At 43.0% G+C, this 13,858-nt stretch overlaps 1 protein-coding gene across 1 annotated transcript; it reads left to right on the forward strand.

The window, feature by feature from the left end:
• Window positions 1-10,414: 10,414 nt before the first annotated feature.
• Window positions 10,415-12,802, forward strand: cited2 (Cbp/p300-interacting transactivator, with Glu/Asp-rich carboxy-terminal domain, 2). Its single transcript, XM_064925271.1, has 2 exons — window positions 10,415-10,649; window positions 10,936-12,802. The coding sequence occupies exon 2, from the start codon at window positions 10,944-10,946 to the stop codon at window positions 11,667-11,669; it is 726 nt and encodes a 241-aa protein (XP_064781343.1). The 5' UTR covers window positions 10,415-10,649; window positions 10,936-10,943; the 3' UTR covers window positions 11,670-12,802.
• The last annotated feature ends 1,056 nt before the right edge of the window (window positions 12,803-13,858 follow it).

The raw sequence follows: 13,858 nt of genomic DNA on the forward strand, positions 1-13,858 counted from the left end.
TCCTGCTTACAAACAAAAAACTAAAGCAGGAAGTACCAGTGACTGTTTTGCTAGCACAGACTGAATATGTTCCGGGATTCATCCAATGGCATTGAGGAGTATACCACCTCAGTGATCGGCTTCATCAATAAGTGCAGCGACGACGTTGTCCCCACAGTGTCCATACGTACATATCCCAACCAGAAGCCATGGATTACAGGCAACATCCATATCGAGCTAAAGGCTAGAGCTGCCGCTTTCAATGAGCGGGAGACTAATCCAGATGTTTATAAGAAATCCCGCTACGCCCTCAGATGAACCATCAAACAGGTAAAGAGTTAATACAGGATTAAGACTGAATCATACTACACCAGCTCCGACACTCGCCGGATGTGGCAGGGCTTGAAAACAATTACGGACTACAAAGGGAAAGCCAGAAACTCGCTTCGAGGCAAGCTACACTGAAGCATGCATGAAAGCACCAGCTATTCCACATGACTGTGTGATAACGCTCTCCGTAGCAAGACCTTTAAACAGGTCAACATTCATAAAGCCGCAGGGCCAAACGGTTTACCAGGATGTTTACTCAAAGCATGCACGGACCACCTGGCAAGTGTCTTCACTGCCATTTTCAACCTCTCCCTGACCGAGTCTGTAATACCTACATGTTTCAAGCAGACCACCATAGTTCCTGTGCCCAAGGAAGTGAAGGTAACCTGCCTAAATGATTACCGCCTCAGAGCACTCACGTCGGTAGCCATGAAGTGCTTTAAAAGGCTGGTCATGGCTCACGTCAATAGCATCATCCCGGATACCCTAGACCAGGGCTGCCCAACCCTCTTCCTGGAGATCTACTGTCCTGTAGGTTTTCAGTCCAACCCTAATTTAGCATATCTGATTCAACTACTTAAGGTCTTGTTGAGCAGCTAATTAGTAGAATCAGGTGTGTTAAATTAGGGTTGGACTGAAAACTCACAGGACGGTAGATCTTCAGGAAGAGGGTTGGGCAGTCCTGGCCTATACCCACTCCAATTCACATACCGCCCCAACAGATCCACAGATGACGCAATCTCAATCGAACTCCACACTGCCCTTTCCAACCTGGACAAAAGGAACACCTATGTGAGCACCTCCCTCTGCAACTGGATCCTGGACTTCCTGACAGGCCGCCCCCCAGGTGGTAAGGGTAGGCAACAACACTTCTCCCACGCTGATACTCAACACTGGGGCCCCTCAGGGGTGTGTACTTAGTCCCCTCCTGTACTCGCCGTTCACCCACGACTGCGTTTTCACACATGACTCCAACGCCATCATCAAGTTTTCTGATGACACAATAGTGGTAGGCCTGATTATTGACAACGATGAGACAGCCTATAGAGAGGAGGTCAGAGACCTGGCAGTGTGGTGCCAGGACAAAAACTCTCCCTCAATGTGAGCAAGACAAAGGAGCTGATCGTGAAAAGGAAAAGGCGGGCCGAACAGGCCCCCATTAACATCAACAGGGCTGTAGTGGAGCAGGTTGAGAGTTTCAAGTGTCCACACCACCAACCAACTATCATGGTCCAAACACACCAAGAGGGTACGACAACACCTTTTCATCTGTCGGGAAAATAAAAAGACTTGGCATGGGTCCCCAAATCCTCAAAAAGTTATACAGCTACATCATCGAGAGCATCCTAAAGAGGGTAGTGCGTCAGGCTCAGTACATCACTGGGGCCATCCAGGACCTACCTATAGGCAGTGTCAAAATTGTCAAAGACTCCATTCACCCAAGTCATAGACTGTTCTCTCTGCTACCGCACGGCAAGCTGTACCAAGTCAACAGCTTCTACCCACATAAGACTGCTGAACAATTAATCAAAAGGCCACACAGATTATCCCCCCCCCCCCCCATTTGTTTTTACATTGCTGCTACTCACAGTTTATTATCTAGGCATAGTTACTTTACCCCTACCTACATGTACAAATTACCTCCACTAACCTGTACCCCCGCACATTGACTCGGTACCGGTACCCCCTGTATTTAGCCTCTGTCATGCCCTGACCTTAGAGAGACGTTTTATTTCTCTAGTTGGTTAGGTCAGGGTGTAATGTGGGTTGGGCATTCTATGTTTTGTTTTATAGGTTTCTTTATTTCTAGGTTTTGGCCGGGTATGGTTCTCAATCAGGGACAGCTGTCTATCGTTGTCTCTGATTGGGAATCATACTTAGGTAGCCCTTTTTCCCTCCTTTCAGTGTGGGTAGTTAACCTTGTTAGAGGCATCAGAGCCCTGTTAAGCTTCACTGTCGTTTGTATTGGTTCTTGTTGGCGACATTCTAATAAAAAGGAATATGTACGCTCACCATGCTGCGCCTTGGTCCGCTTCTTACGACGCCCGTGACAGCCTCGTTATTGTTGTTTTATTGTGTTACTTTTTACAATGTTTTACTTTCTGAAATTGAGCTCAGGGGCATCCTGTTTCCATTGATCATCCTTGAGATGTTTCTACAACTTGATTGGAGTCCACCTGTGGTAAATTCAATTAATTGGACATGATTTGGAAAGGCACACACCTGTCTATATAAGGTCTCACAGAGCAAAAACCAAGCCATGAGGTCGAAGGAATTGTCCATAGAGCTCAGAGACAGGATTGTGTCGAGGCACAGACCTGCGGAAGGGTACCAAAAAATGTCTGCAGCATTGAAGGTCCCCAAGAACACAGTGGCCTCCATCACTCTGAAATGGAAGAAGTTTGGAACCACCAATACTGCACCTAGAGCTGGCCGCCCGGCCAAACTGAGCACTCTGACAGAGCTAAAGAGTTCCTCAGTCGAGATCGGAGAACCTTCCAGAAGAACAACCAGAGATTGCAGCACTCCACCAATCAGGCTTTTATGGTAGAGTGGGCAGACAAAAGCCACTCCTCAGTAAAAGGCACATGACAGTCCGCTTGGGAGTTTGACAAAATGCCCCTAAAGGACTCTCAGACCATGAGAAACAAAATGATCTGGTCTGTTGAAACCAAGATTGAACTCTTTGGACTGAATACCAAGCGTCACATCTGGAGGAAACCTGACACTATCCCAGTGGAGACCCTTCATTCAGGGCAAGTGTGGCAGAGCCCCACGTGTATAGTTAAACTATATATATACATGTTTTTTTGTTGTTGCCTGTTTTGCATGTTATTTTAGTATTAATACATGACACATGTCAGTTTTCAAGCCATGTAAAATATATATTTTTGTTAATAAAGCAGCATACAAACATGTTCTCTTTTTTTGCTTTCTCGGGTAAGGCAGCTCCAAAATGCAGTTATTTCAGCATAGCTCAGTGCTTTCTGTGGTGGTGGGGCATCCAGCTGAAAATACAAAGCGTAGGGGTTGGCAGTTGGTTCTCTAGTTGCGCTGTGATTGTCTCAGTGTTCTGTCACTCATGGGGACACTACGTCACCACAAAATCTAAGGGGAGAGCTAAAGAATTCAAGCCCCTTTGGTGCTGCCATAGTTACATAGTGCCAATCCAAGAAGGCTCAAGGCCATTGGCCACAGATAAAATGACATCAAATCCCATTATATCTACCGTAGCTTTGATTGTACTGATCATGCCAACATCATACTTTCAAAATCTTAGCTAGCAAGCTAGATAAGCAGTCATCATCATGAATCGGCCATTGGAAACAAACATCACACAAGTTGGAAATCGCAAATTCAATCAATGAGTGATTTGGAAGAAATCAGTGGCTAGCTGCAAGAGTTGCAAAGCAGTCACTGGCCTGCTATTTAGTGGAGTGTGTGTGGTCCAAGTCTGGGTTTAAGGGTCTCTTTTCCAAGCTTAAAAGGATAAACATTCAGCACCATGGGCCATGACTTCTTCCATGTTCAAAACAGTGAGTTCAAGACAACTGGGAACTCCGGAAAAAAACAAGCTGGGAAAAAATGGGAAAATACGTTTTGTATGGCCAAGTCCGGAACATGGACCTCTTTCTAGAGCTCCGACCGGAAGATCACTGACGTCATGATTCAACCTTGTTTTTTTTTTAGTTCCCAGTTGTCTTGAAAGCACCATAAATCCAGAGAATGACAGACTCTGATTACAAAGTCAGATGACAAAATTTGTCCACAAGGACTGCCGCGCCACCTTCCTGTTCAAGTGAGCACAGCAAAACAAGGTGAGTCCAAACATGTATTGTATGCTGCTGCATAAATGATGTAATATGTCAGGGAGATATGTATACTGTAGCTATGAAAGTAATACTAAGTGTATGTTGTGTATTAAGCTGTTAGAAGCCCATGTTCAGAATTCTGTCGCTGTACATTTCAAAAGAGCTGAACAAATAGTTATATTGACTATGTCCGTCCGAGCTCGCTCATTAATGTCTTCATCGAAATAATGGATTATGTCTTTTCCACTCGTCGTCCCCTTATGCCATAGTTTATACATCTCAATTATCAGTAGAAACCACGTTTGTTTAAGAAAGTCAGCCATATCAGCTATGTTTTTTATAAAGGCAGTAAATGAGGCTGAATGAACTGTTTCGCTGCCAGACGAGGCACCGGCAGATGTAGTGGTGGTAAAGACTCCATGGTGCTGAAGGAAAGCTCTGCTGCTGGGACAGCTTTATGTAGACCCTAACAGTTCGTGGGCACCTTTTGTCACCGTTATAGTGCAATTAATGTATTGTTTAGTGTTGTGTTGTGTAGTGTAGTGGCTTGAGGGCATGCATCTAAAAAAAGGTGGAGTAGTTTTCCCGCCCAAGATTTACATGCTAAAATTGCCAATGTACCGTCCCTATGGTGAAGCATGGTGGTGGCAGCATCATGCTATGCTGTGGGGATGTTTTGAGAGGCAGGGACAGGGAGAGTAGTTAGGATCAAGGGAAATATTGACGAAGCAAAGTACAGAGATCCTTGATGAAAACCTGCTACAGAGCACTTACGACCTCAGACTGGGGTGCAGGTTCACCTTCCAATACGACAACGACCCTAAGCACACAGCCAAGACAACAAGGGAGTGGCTTCAGGACAAGTATTTGAATGACCTTGAGTGGCCCAGCCAAAGCCCAGGCTTGAACCTGACCAAACATCTCTGGAGAGACCTGAAAAAAGATGCGCAGAAACTATCCCCATCCAACCTGACAGAGCTTGAGAGGATCTGCAGAGAAGAATGGGAGAAACTCCCCAAATACAGGTGTGCCAAGCATCTAGCTTCATACACAACAAGAATTGAGTCAGTTTCACCATAGCGCTTGATAGTTTTTAGTACTGCACTTAAATAAACTTTCAAAGTTCTTGAAATTTTCTGGATTGACTGACCTTCATGTCTTAAAAAATGATGGATTGTTGTTTCTCTTTGCTTACTTGAGCCGTTCTTGCCATAATATGGACTCTGCTGTTTACCAAATAGGGCTATCTTGTGTATACCACCCTTATCTTGTCACAACACAACTGATTGGCTCAAACGCATTAAGGAAAGAAATTCCACAAATTAACTTTTAACAAGACACACCTTGTTGGGCTCTCGAGTGGCACAGTCTAAGGCACTGCATCTCAGTGCAAAAGATGTCACTGCAGTCCCTGGTTCAAATCCAGACTGCATCACATCCAGCTGTGATTGGGAGTCCCAAAGGGCAGTACACAATTGGCCCAGTGTTGTCTGGGTTTGGCTGGGGTAGGCTGTCATTGTAAATAATAATTTGTTCTTAACTGTAATGTAATTTTTTGGGCAAAAAGTCAAGTGTCTATGGTTTCAATATTAGGTATTTATTGTGCTGGCTGCTATCCTACTTGAAAGAAAATCATGTGAGAAAGAAAAAATGGCCAGGTATCTACCGCCAGCTATATGTCCATGATACCTAGTAGGAAGCACTTCTAGTCGGCAGGCACAACACCGGAGCACTGGTAGCCTGCTTACTATCCACTCGTAGTGCAGCCCAATCAGCTACGCAAAATGCTCTTGAGAAGCAACAAATCTGCCCAATTAGTTGATTCACTTTCCATACACACACTCCTTTTGACACACCCAATCGCTTATACTCCGGTCGCCATATTGGGCTGCAGCTACTTGAAAATAAGCAGTCCTCCAAAGGAATGAATTGAATTCTACAGTATTTTAATTAAATGTTCCAATGACAAAATTACATGTATTTAATATATTATTTTTTTGTAGTTGGGGAGAGTAACATTTGAACATTAAAAAAAATATACTTTAAGGAAAATTGTATTCTATATTTTGTCATTTATTTGTATGTTTAGCTCACATAATATAATTTGAAAGCATACATTAAGGTGTCTGAAATAGAATAAACATGGGAAAATATGCATTTTTATAGCTTCCCAAAAATGTTTTAAGAATGGTGGGGAGAGTGCCAAGATGGAGGCGTGATGGCTTAAAATTAGCATGCCCTATCAATGTATATTTAAGTCATTGATCAATATTGGTTTCCACTCTGGTTTTCACTCTGTCTAACATGACAAAATTAAAAAAGTCAGTCATTGTATAAGTCTACCTTACACCCAAAAACATTAGATGGTAAGAATTGTTATTATACAAGTAGCAGGGTTCTAAATTAAAATTGTATTACTATATCATAAAGAGTCCAAAATGAAGCTGTATCTGCACCAAAGCAAATTGTAAGGTGATTTGCATACACCAGTATCATTGCCTTTTCATATGCATGAGCCACCTTCACTTATTAAGTACTGACATAGGCCTACTGATCTGCAAATAATAGATGTTTACAATCATGCATTGCTAATTTGCCTCCAGTGTGGCACTGATAATCGTCAGGCAGATCCCTGTGCAGTCAGTCACTTTAAAGCGGCAATCAACAATAACAAAGCGTCTTCCCCACCTCTATTTTCGGCAGGTAGCCTAGTGGTTAAGAGTGTTGGGCCAGTAACAGAAAGATCACTGGTTCGATTCCCCGAGCCAGCAAGGTTATGCCCTTGAGAAAGGCAGTTAACCCCCAACAACAACTACACCCTAGGACCTAGGTGCTGAGGATGTCGATTATAGCAGCCCCCTCACCTCTCTGATTCAAAGGAGTTGGGTTAAATGCGGAAGACATATTTCGGTTGGATGCTTTCATTTGTGCAGCTGACTAGGTATCGCCTTTCCCCGGTTCTGTAAAAAAGTGGCAGGTTGGGGCACGATAAATTGAACCACTCTCAAATTCAAAGACAGAGCTATGGATGCAAGGACTGACCATCTATGATATCAACATGATAGTTTTAATCATTTTTGGAAGATATACATTGTTTGTTTACATTTGCTTTGTTTACAAACATTGGAGTAAAAAAGCTTATAGTTTGGCTTTTGATAGAGTATGTCAGTTCAACTAAGCTCATGAGGTATTTATAAGCTAGGCTACATTCTTCAAGAATCAACTTAACTCAATAAGTTACAAGTAGAAAAATAGATGTAACAACTGCTGATTGCCCCTTTAAGAGCCAAGCATAATATGGAGTTGGCTTTGTAGCACTTGCGCGGACAATAAACTGGATCACTTCTACTCCAACTTCCGAGACATATACAAGGCCCTCCCCTGCCCTCCCTTCGGCAAATCCGACCACGACTCAATTTTGCTCCTACCGTCCTATAGGCAGAAACTCAAACAGGATGTACCCGTGGCAAGAAGCATTCAATGCTGGTCTGACCAATCGGAATCCATGCTTCAGGATAGTTTTGATCACACGGACTGGGAAATGTTCCAGGCAGCCTCAGAGAATAACATTGATTTATATGCTGATTCAGTGAGTGAGTTTATAAGGAAGTGCATTGGAGATGTTGTACACAATGTGACTATTAAAACCTACCCTAACCAGAAACCATGGATAGATGGCGGCATTCGCACAGAACTGAAAGTGCCCCATGAACTAAATTACTATCGCCCCGTAGCACTCACTTCTGTCATCATGAAGTGCTTTGAGAGACAGGTCAAGGATCATATCACCTCCATCTAACCTGCCACCCTAGACCCACTTCAGTTTGCATACCGCCCCAACAGGTCCACATCACACTGCACACTGCCCTATTCGCCATCTGGACAAGAGGAATACCTATGTAAGAATGGTGTTCATTGACAACAGCTCAGCATTCAACACCATAGTTCCCTACAAGCTCATCATTAAGCTTGAGGCCCTGGGTCTCAACCCTGCCCTGTGCAATTGGGTCCTGGACTTTCTGATCGGGCCGCCTCCAGGTGGTGAAGATAGGAAACAACATCTCCACCTCGATGATCCTCAACACTGGGTCCCCACAAGGGTGCGTGCTCAGCCCCCTCCTGTACTCCTTGTTCACCCATGACTGCATGGCCATGCAAGCCTCAAACTCAATCATCAAGTTTTCAGACGACACAACAGTAGTGGGCTTGATTACCAACAACAACAAGACAGCCTACAGTTAGGAAGTGAGGGCACTCAGAGTGTGGGGTCAGGAAAACAACCTCTCACTCAACGTCAATAAAACAAAGGAGATGATCGTGAACTTCAGGAAACAGCAGAGGGAGCACCCCCTATCCACATCGATGGGACAACATTGGAGAAGGTGGATAGTTCCTTGGCGTACACATCACGGACAAACTGAAATGGTCCACCCACACAGACAGTGTGTTGAAGAAGGCACAACAGCGCCTCTTCAACCTCAAGAGGCTGAAGAAATTTGGCTTGTCACCTAAAACCCTCACAAACTTTTACAGATGCACAATTGAGAGCATCCAGTAGGGCTGTATCGCCGCCTGGTACGGCAGCTGCACCACCCTCAACCGCAAGGCTCTCCAGAGGGTGGTGCGGTCTGTACAACGCATCACCGGGGGCAAACTACTTGCCCTCCAGGACACCTACACCACCCAATGTCACAGGAAGGCCAAAAAGATCATCAAGGACAACAACCATCCGAGGCACTGCCTGTTCACCCTGCTACCATCCAGAAGGCAAGGTCAGTACAGGTGCATCAAAGCTGGGACCGAGAGATTGAAGAACAGCTTCTATCTCAAGGCCATCAGACTGTTAAACAGCCATCACTAACAAAGAGAGGCTGCTGCCTACACACAGGCCTGAAATCATTGCCACTTTAATAAATGGATCACTAGTCACTTTAAATAATGCCACTTTAATAATGTTTACATATCTTAAACTACTCATCTCATATGTATATACTGTATTTTATACCATCTATTGCATCTTGTCTATGCCACTTGGTCATCGCTGATCCATATATTTATATGTACATATTCTTATTCCATCCCTTTAGATTTGTGTGTATTAGGTAGTTGTTGTGGAATTGTTAGATTACTTGTTAGATATTACTGCACTGTCAGAACAAGAAGCACAAGCATTTCGCTACAGTCACATTAACATCTGCTAACCATGTGTATGTACATGACCAATAAAATTTGATTTGAATTGTACCACCGGAGGTTGGTGGCACCTTAATTGGGGAGGACGAGCTCGTGGTAATGCCTGGAGCCGAATCAAGGGAATGGTATAAAATATATCAAACACATTGTTTCCATGTGTTTGATGCCATTCCATTTGCTCCATTCCAGCCATTATTATGAGCTGTCCTCCACTCAGCAGCCGCATGTGCTTTGTACCCTCAGGAGAAGCAACAGGATATGTTTTTGTGCACAGCAGTGAGCATAGTCAGGTTTGAGGCAAAACAGTACATTGGTTGAGGTGATCAGGTTTGTTTACAGAGCACTGAGCATGAGTTTGGCTGATCAAAACATCGGTGACAACCGCTAGGAGCAGGGCGCACGTACCGCACGCCTGCAGAGGCGTTTGGATATTCATAAAACATGGAACCAGCAAAGGCTCCAAAAGCATTGGATTGTTTCCACTCTTACAACTGTATTCGTGTGTCTCTCAACATGTCAGAAATGTCAAATACTGATATAAAAACGCTTATTAATACAAATTAAATCTACACTGTTAAAGTGTTGTATTCTGTATACTTATAGCCTACCTTAACAGGGCATCTCATTGTCATTCTTAACATTATGATTCAGGATAGTTGATTCTGTAATTATAATTATGAAGGTTGATAAACTCGTGGATAACACATCCACGCGTATCCTAATGATATAGTTTTATGAATTGGTACATGTATAGATCCTGGACAGTTTTAGGAGTCAATAGATAGCCTAATAATCTGTGCATTTGGTCATTTTCTCACCTCTTTGCGCAAAATTGGGGAACAGCTTCTATGCATGTTGAACTTTCCAAAGCTGTGAAAAGTGAGTTCATGTTTTCCCACTCTTGCCTTAAACAAAAATAGCTGCAATGAGGTAATGTGCCTCGATGTTTCTGCTGTGAACGCGGAAGGCGATTGGGGCGGGAGGGTGGCGAAGGCTCTGCTCCACATTTTTTGCGATCCTGAATCCAGACTTTCGTCTCGTCAGATTCAAGATTTGGCTCGCTCCGCCCATGACTGGTTGTATAGTATATCAGCACTGGGCGAGGGCGCTTGAAACAGTTTTTTATTTTTTTCTGAGCTTAGGTTGAAAGTACGCTATCTTGGTTTTCAGAATGCACAGTGTTCACTGAGTTGGGACTACATATCGCATAAACTGGACTGATATAGTTACTCGTGTTGTGCTGACAGCGGAACCACATCCAAGGGATCCAGTCAAGTTTTGTGTATGGACAACAGCCTAGGAGTGACCTGCGGGAAATTTATACACTGAAAAAAAGTAATTACAATATCACGGGAGACATTTGATACAACCTTGCAGCTCTGTTATTATTGTGAACCAGTCTGCAGTTACGTTTTATACATAGTGTTTAATATTAATGTTTTGCATGGGAAGTATGCTTGTAAATACTTTGTAATTTGATCATTTGAAGGCTTTAACAGCAAGACTATTTACTGGGTGATAATCCTTTCCACTTTCATTGTGCGTAATTTATTGGATAAACTAATGATGTGTGTCTTATCCTGTCGATGCAAATGTAATTTTATTTTTTAATTTGTGACAGCTTGGGGAATGGTAGACCGCATGATGGCAATGAACCATGGACGATTCCCTGAAGCTATTAATGGTCTCCACCATCACCACCCAGCACGCAGAATGGGCATGGGGCAGTTCTCGAACCCATTACACCATCAGCAACAACAACAGCAGCAACAGCAGCATGGCTACACTACTGGTATTATGGGAGATCATTTGCACTACGGAGGGGGAAGTGTAACATCTAACCACGGAATTCGACATTCTGTGGGTTCGGGGAATGCAAATGTAAACGCTGGACACCCAAACGGAAACATGCCTCCCGGTGCGCGCTATAGCTCTCAATTTGTGGGACCCACCGCCGCCGTCCCCACTCAAGGACAGCTCGCGGCAAGTATGCAGTTACAAAAGCTCAACACGCAGTACTACAGCCACCATACACATCCGTCTCATCATCATTATATGCATGAGTTGCATCCTGCGAATCATCAGCTTAACGGGACAGGACAACAGTTCAGAGATGGCAACGCGAAACACAGCACGTCCAGTTTGCCTCCACAGGCGCACCATTTGCCTGCTGCAATACTGCCCCCCAACGTCATTGACACGGACTTTATTGATGAGGAGGTCTTGATGTCTCTGGTCATTGAGATGGGCCTGGACCGAATAAAGGAGCTACCTGAGCTGTGGTTAGGACAGAACGAGTTTGATTTCATGACAGACTTCGTATGTAAGCAACAGCCAAGCCGAGTGAGTTGTTAAATCTCAGCAAGTGGACTTATCCAGTCATCTACTCAAACAGACTTTAAATCATTCCTGTTTGTCTCTTAAACTCAAGCATTGGAGAGAGATCTGCAATATACCAATGGAGAACCATTCAAACATGTAGGCTATACTTCAATACATTCCTCTAATATTTGGAAGGTAACAGGCGTACACTGCAGACATCATGGAAATGAGTCTGTTTGAGTAGGAATGCACTACAATCTCAATCGAGTCTGTCAGAAGGAAAATCTTCAAATCCATGAAATGCATCCTTACCTAATTTAACAACTGAACATGGGAAATCAAGAAAACCTACCCGAGTAGAGCTGTCTGCTTATTTGAATAGTCCTCAAAGAAAATAGAGATGTACAATGGTGTGCTTGGTATATTTATTTTCCTGCCTCATTCAAACATTTTGGATGACAGAAGATGTTGAATTATTATGAATTGCAAATGAACCATATTCTAAATGATCTAAGTGGTTAAGAAACATGCTTCTAGACAAGTGCTGTGTCATTGTTCCCTACAATAATATACTGTAAAATTTTGTTGCGATATACTTATCAGATATCTGTAATGTAAAATGATTTGTCTATCATGGAAGAGAACTGCAACTTGTTTTTTTTCTCTTCTCCCCTGCAAATGTCTTTCTAACATTGCTTGTATCCCAGCCAGGATGCGGTGTGAGTGAACTTGGCTGTCTTGGTTATTGTAAAGGTTAATTGTAGGAGAGATGTGGATCCTTCAATAACAGAGGGAGTGATGTGTTGAGGTGTGCGTATTGTCCACATGCTTAAATGGGACCTGTCTGGTAGAAAGAGTGAGACAAAATATTGTCTTTGGAAAAAGGATACTTCTTGCCTGAATACCCGGCCCCCTCCCCCCTGCTCTTTCCTTTGTGGACAATAAATGGTGTGGAATGTTATCAAGGTAGAGAGTATAATTTCACAGGATGTTTTCTTCCTCATCAGTTCTGAGAATTGACACCACTGTGCTTATTTAGTGTATGCGATACATGGCAATACTACTGTGTTGAAGCTTTCCAGGAAAGTTGGACAGTATTTTTGTAATTTATTCTATTTTAATTTGCAAACATTAATAAAGCAGGTGAAGTGCAATACTGAAGTGAACATGGTGTGATTGTGGGTGTTGGCATCCGTTCCATGTGTTTTCAATTTGTGGGGTTTGTTGTTGCATACTTTTGCATAGTGGCAGGACAAAAACAACTATCCTTTTACATTCAGATTTCAGTTTGGTTCACATGGGCCCAAAGTTGTAGTTAAGGAAAGGGGGAGACCTAGTCAGTTGTGCAACTGAATGCATTCAACTGAGATGTGCCTTCTGCATTTAACCCAACTCCTCTGAATCAGAGAAGTGCGGGGGGCTGCCTTAATCGACATCCACGTCTTTGGTGCCTGGTTAGTGTTGTTGTGAGGAAATACTACACTCTTAGGTTCTAGATAGCACCTTTTTGTTCTACGAGTGTAGTTCTGAGACTAACCACTAATGATGCATACAGCCTAAAAATGCCCAACCACCAAACAATTCTAGTACTTATTAAATAGGTATTACAAAGAAGTCTAGTGTTTTGCATCCCTGAGATTGAAACTATGCATGCATAGAAATACAGTGCAATGAGAGTTTCACTTTGTCCTTGAAACCAAGATAACACACCTGTGTTATTTATTATTTACAATGATACGACTGCAGATATTGGACAATGATCTAATGTGATACTGTTTTTAGTTATGCTTGATATGCCATGTAAGAAGGCACTGCCATTGAATGCTGATTGTAAAAGGTCGGTCTTATTTTCAAGCTAGTTAATAAGTACACTCTTATTGTTTTCACCAAACTGTAAATAAGATTTAAAAATTAAAAGATTTAACACTTTCCTTGGATGACAATGAACTATGAAATGACATTTAGACTTTTCAGTCCATAATACCTGTTTCTATGGATCCTTAATGGTGCGAGAGAGAGAGGAACCAAACACATACAAACGTCCTCCAGTGATTTGTAAACATTCACTGTTGAAAAGCGATATAAATACAGTAAAGCACACACACACACACTACAGGGTAAAAAACTATATATATTTTGAGCAAAATGGTCTTTTAGACACAACTGCAAACTTCAAGGAGTTGGTTTGATGGGAAGTGCTTGAGGAACAATTTAGGAGCAAC

Source organism: Oncorhynchus masou, chromosome 19 (genome assembly GCF_036934945.1).
Source record: "Oncorhynchus masou masou isolate Uvic2021 chromosome 19, UVic_Omas_1.1, whole genome shotgun sequence".
Lineage (NCBI taxonomy): Eukaryota > Metazoa > Chordata > Actinopteri > Salmoniformes > Salmonidae > Oncorhynchus > Oncorhynchus masou.